At 61.4% G+C, this 12235-nt stretch overlaps 1 protein-coding gene across 1 annotated transcript in view; it reads left to right on the top strand.

Moving 5' to 3' along the window:
* PI4KA (phosphatidylinositol 4-kinase alpha) overlaps positions 1-12235 on the top strand; it is a 74856-nt gene that overhangs the window by 59160 nt on the left and 3461 nt on the right. The window contains exons 33-48 of the mRNA XM_074356737.1: positions 2108-2266; positions 2490-2641; positions 3862-3969; positions 4279-4406; positions 5329-5448; positions 5571-5650; positions 5740-5933; positions 6802-6892; positions 7216-7383; positions 7945-7998; positions 8676-8796; positions 10039-10168; positions 10812-10882; positions 11109-11181; positions 11258-11328; positions 12113-12219. Of these exons, the coding sequence (XP_074212838.1) occupies positions 2108-2266; positions 2490-2641; positions 3862-3969; positions 4279-4406; positions 5329-5448; positions 5571-5650; positions 5740-5933; positions 6802-6892; positions 7216-7383; positions 7945-7998; positions 8676-8796; positions 10039-10168; positions 10812-10882; positions 11109-11181; positions 11258-11328; positions 12113-12219 (1827 nt within the window). The remainder of the gene's footprint in view (positions 1-2107; positions 2267-2489; positions 2642-3861; positions 3970-4278; positions 4407-5328; positions 5449-5570; positions 5651-5739; positions 5934-6801; positions 6893-7215; positions 7384-7944; positions 7999-8675; positions 8797-10038; positions 10169-10811; positions 10883-11108; positions 11182-11257; positions 11329-12112; positions 12220-12235) is intronic.

The raw sequence follows: 12235 nt of genomic DNA, 5'->3' as shown, positions 1-12235 counted from the left end.
TTTCTATCTTTTTCAATAAATCTTAGGACATATTTATAATAATTACTTAAAATGCTCATCTAGTCAGTCACTTCCAGTATCAGGGTCATCAGTGAGTCAGTTTCTGTTCATTTTTTCTTTACTGTGTTGATGTCTGTGCCGGTGGACCTGCCACTGTGTGGGGCCGAGCGCGGAGGCGCAGGACCCTGCGCTTTGTTTTCTTGGGGAGGAGGGTCTTCTCGTGTCTGGCAGCTGAAATGAGGCTCACACCCCGAGGGACTAGTCTTGGCCAGAAGGGTGTGTTCCTCCTGCCGCACCCCGACCTTCGCATCCCTTTTATCTTTTTTCCAGCAAAATTAGGAGAGGGGTCGTGGAAGGATTTTTATGCCAAGCAAATTGCTCTCATTTGGGGTCTTCCAGATTGTCCCCCGCCCCTGCCGTCAGCCGTTGCTCAGCCCTCAGCAGTCCTGCCCACCTACTCGTCCAGACCCAGCGTGCCCCTAGCCCTGAGCTGCTGGCTCCCTGCTCCCCAGGGAGAGATCTCTGGAAGCCGGTCCTGGTGGCTCTCCTCCCCTGCCACAGACACGTGTGGGTCTTACGTTACCTACGTCTCACTTCCTCTGACCCCCCACCTCTGTGAGGACCCGCTGTCCAGGCCCAGCCGCGCGCAGCCCTAGAGTGAGGCTGTTCCACCTCTGTGTCTTCAAAATCTCTGGATTTGGGTTTCTTCTTTCTTTGTTATGTGGTAACACGCGCTTGTCAGGGAGAAGGCAGAAGGCACGAGTTCATTGAGAACAGCAGCCACCCAGGGCCCTGATTTCAGCGGCAGGCTTGCTGCGTCCTGTGGGGAGTCAAAGCGTGAGCAAGCCTACCGATCTGGTCCAGGGAAGGCCTGGGCTGTGGTTCCACGGAGATCCCTGGTTCGGGGCTCAAGTCTGTGCCCTGAAACAAATGAACCAGGCTGCTGGCTCTGTGACACCCACAGTCCCCATGGCATCTCTTAGCCCCTTTCATATGCCCCGCAGTGATCCTCGCAGATGGTTTAAAGTATGTCCAGAATCTGTCCCCAGCCCAGCCTCCCGTCTCCCCTCTCCTGGCCCCTCCACCTTCCCCACACAGGTCTGATAGGGGCCCTCCAGCGCCCACCCCTTCCAAATTGCTGCACAGCACACTCACTCTTCCCAGTCCCTACGGCTGCTCGCCCTGGCAGACAGCAGCGTCCACTCTGTGGGTGGCTTCTCACCGCCGTGGACGGGGTTGTGTGGGGGGCCTCATTCACACTCGTGCCTGGAGCCGGAGGGCAGTCTGGGGTCGAGGTGGCGACCAGGTCATGGGAGGAAGGGCGGGTGAGCAACCTCTGCGGGTTGTCCCTTGCCCTCCACACGTGACACGTGTGGCTGCAGGGCCTTGACCTCCTCTGAGCATGAACTGTCCTCCCTTCAGGGCCCCCCGGTGGCCTCTGTCTCCAGGCAGGAAGGCGGGCAGAGGGCACCACCTGCCCCACTCTCTTCCTCAGGGCTCCCCTGCTGTCTTCCTCGTGGCACTGCTGAGCGCCGTAGCTCCCCCGCCATCAGGGAGCTGGGCCAGGGTACCTGTGATGGGGAAAGCTCTGTGGTCACCTCCCCGCAGGCGGTCTGGATACCCTTGAAGGAGCTGCCAGTGTTGTCAGGCCAGCGAAGTTGGTCCCCTGCGAAGCCCTCAGCCAGGCTGCTGGGGTCATGAAGTCCATGTTGGGTGGAGAAGAGGCACTGGGTCCCGGAGCCAGGGTCCGGTGCTGCCCCCACCAGCCCGGAGGCCCTGGGCAGGTGACCTCCTCTCTGGGAGCAGAGGAGCTTCCAGGACCATCAGGCAGGCTCAGCCAGGTGTGCTGTCACAGGTGGTCTGAGGGACAGGGAATGCGGCCTGGCCCTGGTTCCAGAGTGGGCTTTTTGGTATTAAAAAAAAAAAAAAAAAAAAAGCCTGGGAAGCGGGCTCATCAGAAGACCTTGGGTGATCTTTTCCTTCTTGTGCTTCCCTGGGTCCTCCAGATCGCGCTCTAGAGCACAGGGCCCTTCTACAGCGAACACGCAGTGCCCCCCGCCCTGCCCCACCCCACTGCTAGTGGGTGCTCACCCTCCTGACCTTGCAGTTTCTGCGGGAGATGGCTGGGGCCTGGCAGATGACGGTGGAGCAGAAGTTCGGCCTGTTTTCTGCGGAGATAAAGGAAGCAGACCCCCTGGCAGCGTCTGAAGCGAGTCAGCCCAAACCCTGTGCTCCTGAAGTGACCCCGCACTACATCTGGATCGACGTATGTGCCCCTCCCCGTGCTCCACACGCTCAGCCTGGGTCTGGGTTTAAGACTGCCTTCCCGGGCTGGGGGGGTCCACTTCTCTCAGGCTCTGCCAGCCTCCTCCCCTTCCCACCCGCCCTCCTGTGGGCTGGAGCCCCTCAGGGGCAGGCCCCGCTGACTCGGGGGCGGGCGGCTGGCCCCACGGTATCTCAGCCCACCACAGCGCGCCCCTCCTGCTCAGTTCCTGGTGCAGCGGTTCGAGATTGCCAAGTACTGCAGCTCCGACCAGGTGGAGATCTTCTCCAGCCTGTTGCAGCGCTCCATGTCGCTGAGCATCGGGGGCGCCGCAGGGAGCATGAACCGGCACGTGGCCGCCATCGGGCCCCGATTCAAGTAAGGGACTCTCGGGGGTGGGGTCTGAGCTGCTGGCACCGTGGGCCCACTCCCCCAGGGTTTCCCATGGTTGGTTATTCCTTCACTGGAGACTGAGCCCCCAGTACATGCAGGGCCCCCGGCGATGAGGTCTGCACGTGATGACCTCCTGGGACTGGGGATGGGGGCCGAGTGCTGACCTGTCAGCACAGGGGCACTGCAGGGAGGCGCTTCGCTCTGGGACCTCAGGGACTGGCCGGCTGGCTGGTGGGCAGCCTTTCTACATCGGTTGGGGGTGGGTGGCAGCAGCAGGACTCTGGTGACACAGTGGAAAGTGGAAAGCAGACGGCCGTGTGGCAGAGCCCGGTATGACAGCTCAGGCCAGGGGCCGGGGCACGTTACCCTCCAAGACGCAGACAGAAAACGTCCAACAGTGTCACGCCCTGTGCACGACACCGGCTGCACAGGAGAGGGCACTCACCCTCCAGGGGACGTGTGACCCAGGGTCCTGAGATCGGGTGCCCTGGTCAGAGGCACTGTGGACACAGTAGGGAGGGGCCGGCCTAGTGTGGGGAGGGGTCTGCAGGTATCTGGAGGGTCGGAGGGAAGGAGGGCAAGGGGCCCCCGTTGGGAGGGGTGCCGCTCCCCCTGCCTGCGCCCCTGCCTGAGCTCTGGACCTTGTTCCTGCAGCCTGCTGGGAGCCCGCTGGCCATGCTTCTCAAACCACAGAGGAGTGCACGTTCTCTGCCCTAATTTGCAGCCTGTCACAGAGCTATACTTTTACAAAATGTAATGGGAACGGGTTAGTGGAAGAGGGTGGGCACTGGATGGCCACGGCCAGGTGAGGTTGCCATGGGAACGAGCAGGGGGCCTCTCAGACCCCAGACCAACACGTCTGCAGGCTGTAGAGTAGCTCTATCTTGCAGAAACCAGGTAAATTGTCTTCCTTTGAGCGTGAATTAAATGTCTACCTTTGTAGCACCAGTAGGTGACTGCACCCCAGGGAGTGGTTTACAGGTAGTTTGTGAGACTGAAGCTTGCGGCCAAGGCATGTTCACACACGCGTCATTTTCCCCCACAAAAGTGAAGGTTTAAACCTTTTCCTAAGACATCGGGTACAACAGTCTGAGCAGTGGTCACCCGGCTGATGCCCCCGCCCTGGCAGGAGAGTCTGCCATGCAGACACGGGCCCTGAGCGCTGGGAGAGCCCGGCCCCCAGACTCACCCGGCCTCCCTCGCAGGCTGCTGACCCTCGGGCTGTCCCTCCTGCATGCGGACGTGCTCCCCAATGCCACCACCCGCAACGTGCTCCGGGAAAAGGTCTACTCCACCGCCTTCGACTATTTCAGGTGCCTGGCCCCCCGCAGCCCGGCGCCCCCATGAGACCGGTCACGTTTCCCCATGGCTCAGCTGACTCCAGAGAACAGACCGGAGGCGGCACAGGGGACCCCGCATCCCTGCCGCCAAGCAGGGGCAGCTGAGAGCTGTGGATGAGGGGTCACCAGAGGGCCCAGAAACTCCCCCTTTCCTGGGCAGGTCACTGAGACAGGGGTTGCTGACTACCCCTCCTGTATTAGGGGACCCCACGTGCCACCTCCCATGGCTTTCTGCCGTGCCTGGCCCCGGGCACACACCTCTTGTCCTCTGGTTGTCTGCAGTTGTCCCCCGAAGTTCCCTACCCAGGGAGAGAAGAGGCTGCGTGAAGACATCAGCATAATGATTAAGTTCTGGACTGCCATGTTCTCGGACAAGAAGTACCTGACCGCCAGTCAGCTCGTTCCCCCAGGTGAGCGCTGTCCTCAGGTGGTGGGGCGAGGCAGGGCGCCCTAAAGGAGCCGGGAGGGCCCTACTGAGTTCCCGGCTTGGCCAGAGGCCCGTGCCTGGCTGGTTGCCTCTCCTCTGGCCCCACTGAGGAGCACAAATGTGCATGGGACTCCGAGCAGATGCCCCCGGCGTGACTTCCCCAGCACCAGCTCATGGCACAGGCACCCCCTGTATGCCCGACAGCTGGCACCAGGTGGAGGCCCAAGTGCCGGCAGGAGTAAGGCATGGTCCACTGTCACCAGGTGGGGGCCAGTCTAGTCCGCTGGTGATTCCAACGTGGAGGGTCACGAGAGCATCCTTTGGCTTGCCTGCAGGGGTAGGGAATGAGGGACAGTTTTCTAGAGGTAGTGACGTGTGAGCTGCATCCCCGAGACTGAAGGGTGGACAGGGTCAGTGAGCAGGCCACAGTCCTCCTGAAGGAAGCCACATTCTCGTTTCTCCAAGCACAGAACTGGTCAGGCATCCAAGTTAGAGGTGCCAAGTGGGGTCTCTGCAGGCAGACCATCAGCAGACAGCCTGACCCCCAGGAAAGGAAAGAAGCAGACACAGTGACTTCCTGAGTCAGCCTCCTGGCTCCACTTGGAACCGGGCAGCCCTTACTCCGGCCCCCGTGGGCCCCAAGTGAGCGCCAAGTTGGAGGACATCTGGGGCCGGCAGTGCCACGGTTCAGGGCAGTGCCTCAGTCTTGCTCTGCTCCGGGGCTCGGCAGACTGTAAGGAACCTTAGAAAGCTTCCATCTGGAACGGTTCATGAGGAACTTGCAAGACACCTGGCTTGTCCCTGGAAGCCGTCACCAGCCATCTCAGCGGCCCTGCTCCCCCATGGCTGCCTTGCCTGAGTCAGAGTCCAGGCGCCTCATTCCAGAACACCGTGTCTGCCTGCAGATAACCAGGACACCCGGAGCAACCTGGACATAGCGGTCGGCTCTCGCCAGCAGGCCACACAGGGCTGGATCAACACCTACCCGCTGTCCAGCGGCATGTCCACCATCTCCAAGAAGTCAGGTTGGTGGCAGTTTGCTGCTGGGCCCCTTGGGTCCGGTCGCGGACGTCAGGCCGAGGCGGGCAGACGGCATCCTCTGGGTTCTGGAAGGGCTCCAAGGGCGACACTGTGCCCTCCCACCCAGGCATGTCCAAGAAGACCAACCGGGGCTCCCAGCTGCACAAGTACTACATGAAGCGCCGGACCCTGCTGCTGTCTCTGCTGGTGAGCCCGCCGGCCACGTGCACCAGGAGGGCGGGGCGGGGCAGCTCACGGGCCACCAGAGGCCATTGGCGTTTGTCTCGCCTCGCCAGGCCACCGAGATCGAGCGCCTCATCACGTGGTACAACCCACTGTCGGCCCCAGAGCTAGAGCTGGACCAGGCCGGAGAGAACAGTGTGGCCAACTGGAGGTCCAAGTACATCAGCCTGAGCGAGAAGCAATGGAAAGACAACGTGAACCTTGCCTGGAGCATCTCCCCTTACCTGGCTGTGCAACTCCCAGCCAGGTGGGCCCAGGGCACGCCTGCCTGATGAGGGCCTGGCCAGGGTCCGGTGCAGGTGCCTGGGGTGGGAAGAGGGTGACGTGACACCCCCAAGGATGATCAAGGCAGCCATCTTTTAACTCTGGACCTTTGCCCAGTCCTTCTGTGCAGTGGGGGGGGCCATCGGCCAGGGGCCCAGCATCCCAGAGCCCGAGGAGGTAATGTCAGGGCACACTCGGGGCCTCCATCTTACTCGTTGAGGAAAGGACAACCCAGGAAGCCATCCCTCCAGGAGGCAGGCCTGGGGAAGCTTTGAGTTAGTTCCTGGTTGTCGTCTTTAAGCAGGGGGCTCCTTCGAGGGGGCGGCAGGCAGCGGAGTGTTCCATGAGCTCTCCTGTGGCAGCTCTTGCAGGGACAGAACTCAGACTGATGGTTGCTGAGGGGCCCCTGTGCTAAATCCCACCAGAGAGACTGTGTCCACCCCGTGTGAATGCGTCCAGGGTGGCCCTTCTTCCCTGTGAGCCCACTCTGCCTACGTAGTCCTAAGTCTGTCCCCTGGACAGGACTGCGGCCTGCCAGGGGTTACCCAGCACCTACCTGGTCTTAGCCTGGACAGTAACACGTGACAGCTCGCACCCACCCTCCCTCCTGCTGAGGTGCCTCTGGCCCACAGGCTGCCACGCTGTGGTGTGGCGCTTTGGGGGCAAGGCCGAGGAGGAGTTCCAGGGAGTTGTGGCTTTGTTATAGCTGAGCACAGTAAACTCTCATGTTCGGGTGACCCGTGTCCATAGCTAGAGTGTCACCTGGTACTGATCTGCATCTCTCAGTTCAGGGCTTCCCTGGTGCCCTGTCTTCTGTGGAGGCGGTGGGCGAGCCGTGTCTGTGCCTGCAGGTTCAAGAACACAGAGGCCATTGGCAACGAGGTGACCCGCCTGGTCCGCTTGGACCCTGGAGCTGTCAGTGATGTCCCCGAAGCCATCAAGGTAACATGGCAGGTGGTGCGCGGGCCTGGCCCTGGGCGCTCAGGCACAGAATGCCTTTGGGGACGCCTGGAAGGCGGCTGAAGCTGCCAACCCCAGTGCTTCCATGAGCCCCAGTTTCCCAGGCCATCCGCTCCTCACTTGAACGTTGACTCCGTTCACTATAGAAAAGCGCTGAACGTACCTCTCAGCTCTTGAAGTCACACTGTTGTACGTGATGTGTCAGAAGCCATCACGAGGGCTTTCTCGTCATCCCTCCTTGGGGCCATCCTACGAGGCAGGGGGGCCGGGGACCGCCCGCCCCAGCCTGTCCCGCTTCCTCCCAGTTCCTGGTCACCTGGCACACCATCGACGCCGATGCACCTGAGCTCAGCCACGTGCTGTGCTGGGCGCCCGCCGACCCGCCCACCGGCCTGTCCTACTTCTCCAGCATGTACCCGCCGCACCCGCTGACCGCGCAGTACGGGGTCAAGGTCCTGCGCTCCTTCCCGCCGGTGAGCTGCCTGCCGGGTGGGCCTGGGGGCTGCTCCCCACGCAGAACTCAGTCCCTCTCAGAGCACCCCTTCACCCCCATGTCTTCAGGGAGTCAGGGAAGGTGGACTTAGTTCTGATTCAGACGTGTTTAGCTTCAGCTAGGGGTCTGGGTTTAGAAGGGGAGTTTACTTGAGTTTGGTTCAGTGGGGGGTGTGGGCACATGGCCCAGGGACCCCATGTAGCAGCCATAGGTTCTAGGACATCCTGAGGTCTGGGTTGGGCTGGTCTCACAAGCAGTCTGCAGTACCCTCCACCCTGACTCCGCAAGCCCGGCAGTGAGCACCCGGGCCCCCTGCTCCTGGTGGGCGTGAGGGAGCCTGCCCCTCCCACTTTTCCCACCAATCCTGTGCTCCAGTCTGTTAGCTGTTTTCCTGGCCATCCTGGGGCTTTTCCCCACTTCTCAGTCCCCCATGGGCAGAGTGACAGCAGGGCCATTCCGATGGGGTGGGTCCCGAGACCTCCGTCCATAGAGCTGTTCTTGCCTCTCCTGGAGTCACAGCCGCTCCCCCTCCTCCCTGCAGGATGCCATCCTGTTCTACATCCCCCAGATCGTGCAGGCCCTCCGCTACGACAAGGTAAGCTGTGCTTGGGAGGCAGGAGAGGTGGGAGGGGCGGGGCCACCCTGTGTCCTGGCTGAGCCTCCATGTGTTCCCTAGCCTGGAGGCTCTGCACTGCAGGCTGAATGTTCGTGGTTCATCTTTAGATCTATTTGCTGGGTTAGAACTGGGTTATTTGAAGCTTGACGAGTATGGGAAGCCCGCCCACCCAGCTTGAGGGCCTCTGTCCAAGGGCTGCTCTACCAAGTGGGCCCACAAACCACTGAGGGGAGGGAGAGGCTACCCCCGCAGGAGTCTTCCAGAAAGGACAGCTGCCTTTTTAACCTGGGACATGGGAGTTCAAGAAGTCAGGAGTGGCAGCAAAGAGGTCCTCAGGGGCTGGAGCTGTGCCCCCAGCAGGGAAGTGGGGTTTTCTGGAAGCCACCCCCTCACTCTGCAGTGTCTCTCACAGCAGCTCACAGACGAGCATCCGGGGCCCACCTGCCCCTCCTGAGGCTTGACAACAGCAGAAATCAGTTAGGGTTAGGGGAGAGGACTGAGGAAGCAGAGTTGGCAGATGCCTGCGTTAACACAGACCCCACGGCCAGAAGCCGCTGGGCCCCTGAGCGCCAGGAGTCAGTGCCTGCAGCAGTCAGTGACCCCACCTGGCAGAGCGTGGCCGGGGCTGGGCCAGCCATGACCTTGCCCACCTGCAGATGGGCTACGTGCGGGAGTACATCCTGTGGGCAGCGTCACAGTCGCAGCTCCTGGCACACCAGTTCATCTGGAACATGAAGACCAACATCTACGTGGATGAAGAGGGACACCAGAAAGACGGTGAGCACTCTCCCTCCGTGGTCCCCCACCTTTAACCCCGTCCCAGGTTGCCCGTGGTCCCTCCGCCTTGCGTAACGGGTGCAGGGCAGCCCTGCAGACACCTTGTCTGGCCCCGTGCCCCTGCGGCTCCGTCCAGCAGCTCCTGGCCAGTCACCTCTCGCCTGACCCTGCCGTCCGCGTTGGGACGAGACGGCCCAGGACCCCTCATGCCCTTAAAAAGCACGGAGACCCTCAAAGAGCTTGGGTTTCTGTGCATTTTGTCTATCTGGGCCCATGAATGTTAGCAATTAAAACTGAGACATTTGAGGGAGAGGAGGATGTAGCTCAGTGGTAGAGGGCATGCTTAGCCCTCAATCTCTAGTCCCTCCTCTTAAAAAAAAATACGTTTAAAAACATAAACCCATTACACGTAAACATCAATAATACACTTTTTTTTAATAAAAATTTAACTTTTAAAGAAATTAGCAAGAGAGGTGGCATGATGGCCTTCTGGTTTGGCAGGCCCATGAGCATCTGCAGGAGACGACAGGGGCCTCCCTCTCTCCTGCGGTCCATCAGCCGGAACACAATGTGGCTGCGGTGACCACAGGAGACTGGGCCTCGCAGATGTGTAGCTGGAGGAGGGAGAGGCACTCTGGTGGTGCCGGGTGCTCCCTGCGGGCACCTGCCAGGACCCTAGCACCCCAACATGCAGGGAAGGGGCTGTGCCCATCCTGTGTCCACATGGCTCACGACCCAGACTTTAAGGTCATGTCTGCAGAGCCCTGGAAGTGTCCCCGACAGAAATGCTTCTAGGTGTTGGGAAACTGTCGGGCAGTCTGTCAAGTGTTCCAAGATTGTGCGGTTGTTTCCTGAAGTGGCAGATTGATTTAGTTCATTTTCAAGAGAGCACATGCTGTGTGCCAAGTGTGAGGTTGGTGCCCCCCTGGTCGTTCTTCTAGGGGAGGTGCTGCTCCCCTGGCAGGGGGCAGGGCACACCAGGGGCGTTCCCGGTGCTTCACTCAGAGCAGTGAAAAAACGCCGGTGGTGTTAGTAAGCTTCAAGGACATGCTTCAGCAGCACCGACTTTTGTCCTCACTGAGAGCAGAGCCAAGAGCATCCGGGACTCGGGTGACAGGCATCAGCACAGTGAGGAAGGCGGATGAGCTCGGGGCGGGGCCCCTGGGGGTGCCAGCAGCCACCCCGGGGAAGGCTGGGTCAGCAGGGGCCCTGGACCGGGGATCAGCCTCCGTTTCTCTGCAGCTGACATTGGCGACCTTCTGGAGCAGCTGGTGGAGGAGATCACAGGCTCCCTGTCCGGCCCCGCCAAGGACTTCTACCAGCGGGAATTCGATTTCTTTAACAAGATCACCAACGTGTCGGCCATCATCAAGTACGTGGCATTTCCCCCATCCTGACTCATGGGAACTGGCTGGGGAGCTTTACAGACCGGGGCCCAGACCCTGCCGTGGCTGCTTCTGAGGGCCAGCAGGACCCAGGGCTCCTGAGAGCAGACAGACGCACCACATCCAAGCTCCTCTCCGGTCTGGTCCCAGCCTGAGGCCACTCTGCCCTCCAGGTTCCCAGGGTCCCAGTGGTGTGAGGAAAACCCGCCTCTTCTGCAGCCCCCACGGTCCCTCCACTGAGTCACCTCCTGCCCCCCACCCATGTGGAGCTGACACTGTTCTTGGACGCCTTGGCCCTGGGTCACCCTCCTCCAGGAGCCTGGTCCCCTGCATTGTCCCCAGTATTCAGGCCTCTCGCACCTTGGTCACCACGGGGCTCCGTCATGTCCAAGCAGAGTGGTGATGCAGCAGCAGAGGGAGGGTAGGGGGTGGCGTCCATCACAGGGGAGAGACAATTCCATGTCACCACTCCTCATCCGGGGGTGCAGGGTCTGGGGCACTTGACATCATGAGCCAGGGAGCGCCTCCAGGCCAGGCGGCCAGCTTCCCACGAGGACAGGGGTCTGTTGGACAGGAGGGCCTGGCCGACCCACAGAAGCCTGGAGGCCAGCATCCTGTCCCGTTTCTCAGGCCCTACCCTAAAGGCGATGAGAGGAAGAGGGCGTGCCTATCAGCTCTGTCTGAGGTCAAGGTGCAGCCTGGTGAGTGCGGCTCGGGCCCGGGGTGCGGGGGCAGCCAGGGCCTGGGCACCTGTGTCCAGAACCACCCCCAGCCAGTGGTCACTCTGGGTCCTCCCGCCTACTGCTGTTTCTCTAAAGAGGACAGATCCCCTGAGGCCCCAGCGCAGCCCCGTCTGCAGGGAAGGCCTGTGTGAGGGTGGACCCTTGCCACACTTGGGCCCCTACATGTCCCCTCTGTCCCTCACAGGCTGCTACCTGCCCAGCAACCCCGAGGCCATCGTGCTGGACATCGACTATAAGTCCGGGACGCCCATGCAGAGGTGAGGCCCCCTGCAGCCTGTCACTTGGGCTCCCATTCCGTGTCCCCCGCGCCACCTTCTCTTTGCTGTCTTCCAGTGCTGCCAAAGCCCCATATCTGGCCAAGTTCAAGGTGAAGCGATGCGGAGTCAGCGAACTTGAGAAGGAGGGTCAGTGGGCCCATCTGGGGTGTGGTGTTGCCCCCTAGCATGTCCAGGATGTCAGCAGCTCCCCGGCGAGGATGATGACCTCCACTCACTCAGTCTGATCCTTTGCGGGTGGCAGGCCCGTGTGCAGTGCTGGAGGCCCCAGGGGAAAACTGGTTTGCTCGGCCACAGTGCCAGTGACTGCAGGCTGCATAGCTTCTGCAGCAGCAGCAGACTCCTGCCCGGTCACAGAGGCCCAGGTGTCAGCAGGGCCACCCCCTCCAAGCGCATGGGGTCAGGGTCCTTCCAGCCTCTGTGTGGCGGGCGGTGCTTGGTTCCTCAGCTCGTGGCTGTTATCACCCTAGCCTCTGCCTGCATCTGAATTCCGGTTCTCCGATAAGGGCTGGTCACTGCAGCAGGGCCCACCCGCCCCAGCGTGGCTTTGGTTGTGGTCACCTTGTGCAGTTTGGGTGGGCGTGACTGGGGAGGGCAGCAATCCAGGGGGTGTTGCCCCGGTCCTCCTGGGCATCCCAGGGTGCAGACACGCCGTTGCCCCCCAACAGTGCCCAGGCACACCTGGGTCCTCGCTCCAGTGAGAAGGGGCTCTGTCCCTGACTGTCCTCAGGAAGAGACCCTGGCCCTGCGGCTCCACCCACTGACCCAAGCATTTGCTGAGCCCTCACTGGCCTCGTTGGGGCTTTGCAGAGACGATCCCTAAAGGTCCCTGGGCCCCCTTCAGGCAAATGAGCAGGGCTCGTCCCCGGCCCCCTCACCACCCCCAAAGCTAACGGGCAGCCTCTCCCTGCAGGTCTGCGGTGCCGCCCAGACTCCGAAGATGAGGGCCACGCGCAGGAGGCCGACGGCCAGATCTCCTGGCAGGCGGCCATCTTCAAAGTGGGCGACGACTGCCGACAGGTAGGGGGACAGGGGT

Source organism: Camelus bactrianus, chromosome 32 (assembly GCF_048773025.1).
Source record: "Camelus bactrianus isolate YW-2024 breed Bactrian camel chromosome 32, ASM4877302v1, whole genome shotgun sequence".
Lineage (NCBI taxonomy): Eukaryota > Metazoa > Chordata > Mammalia > Artiodactyla > Camelidae > Camelus > Camelus bactrianus.
Note: the sequence above shows the minus strand (reverse complement) of the source record. Positions and strands in the feature narration are given on the sequence as shown.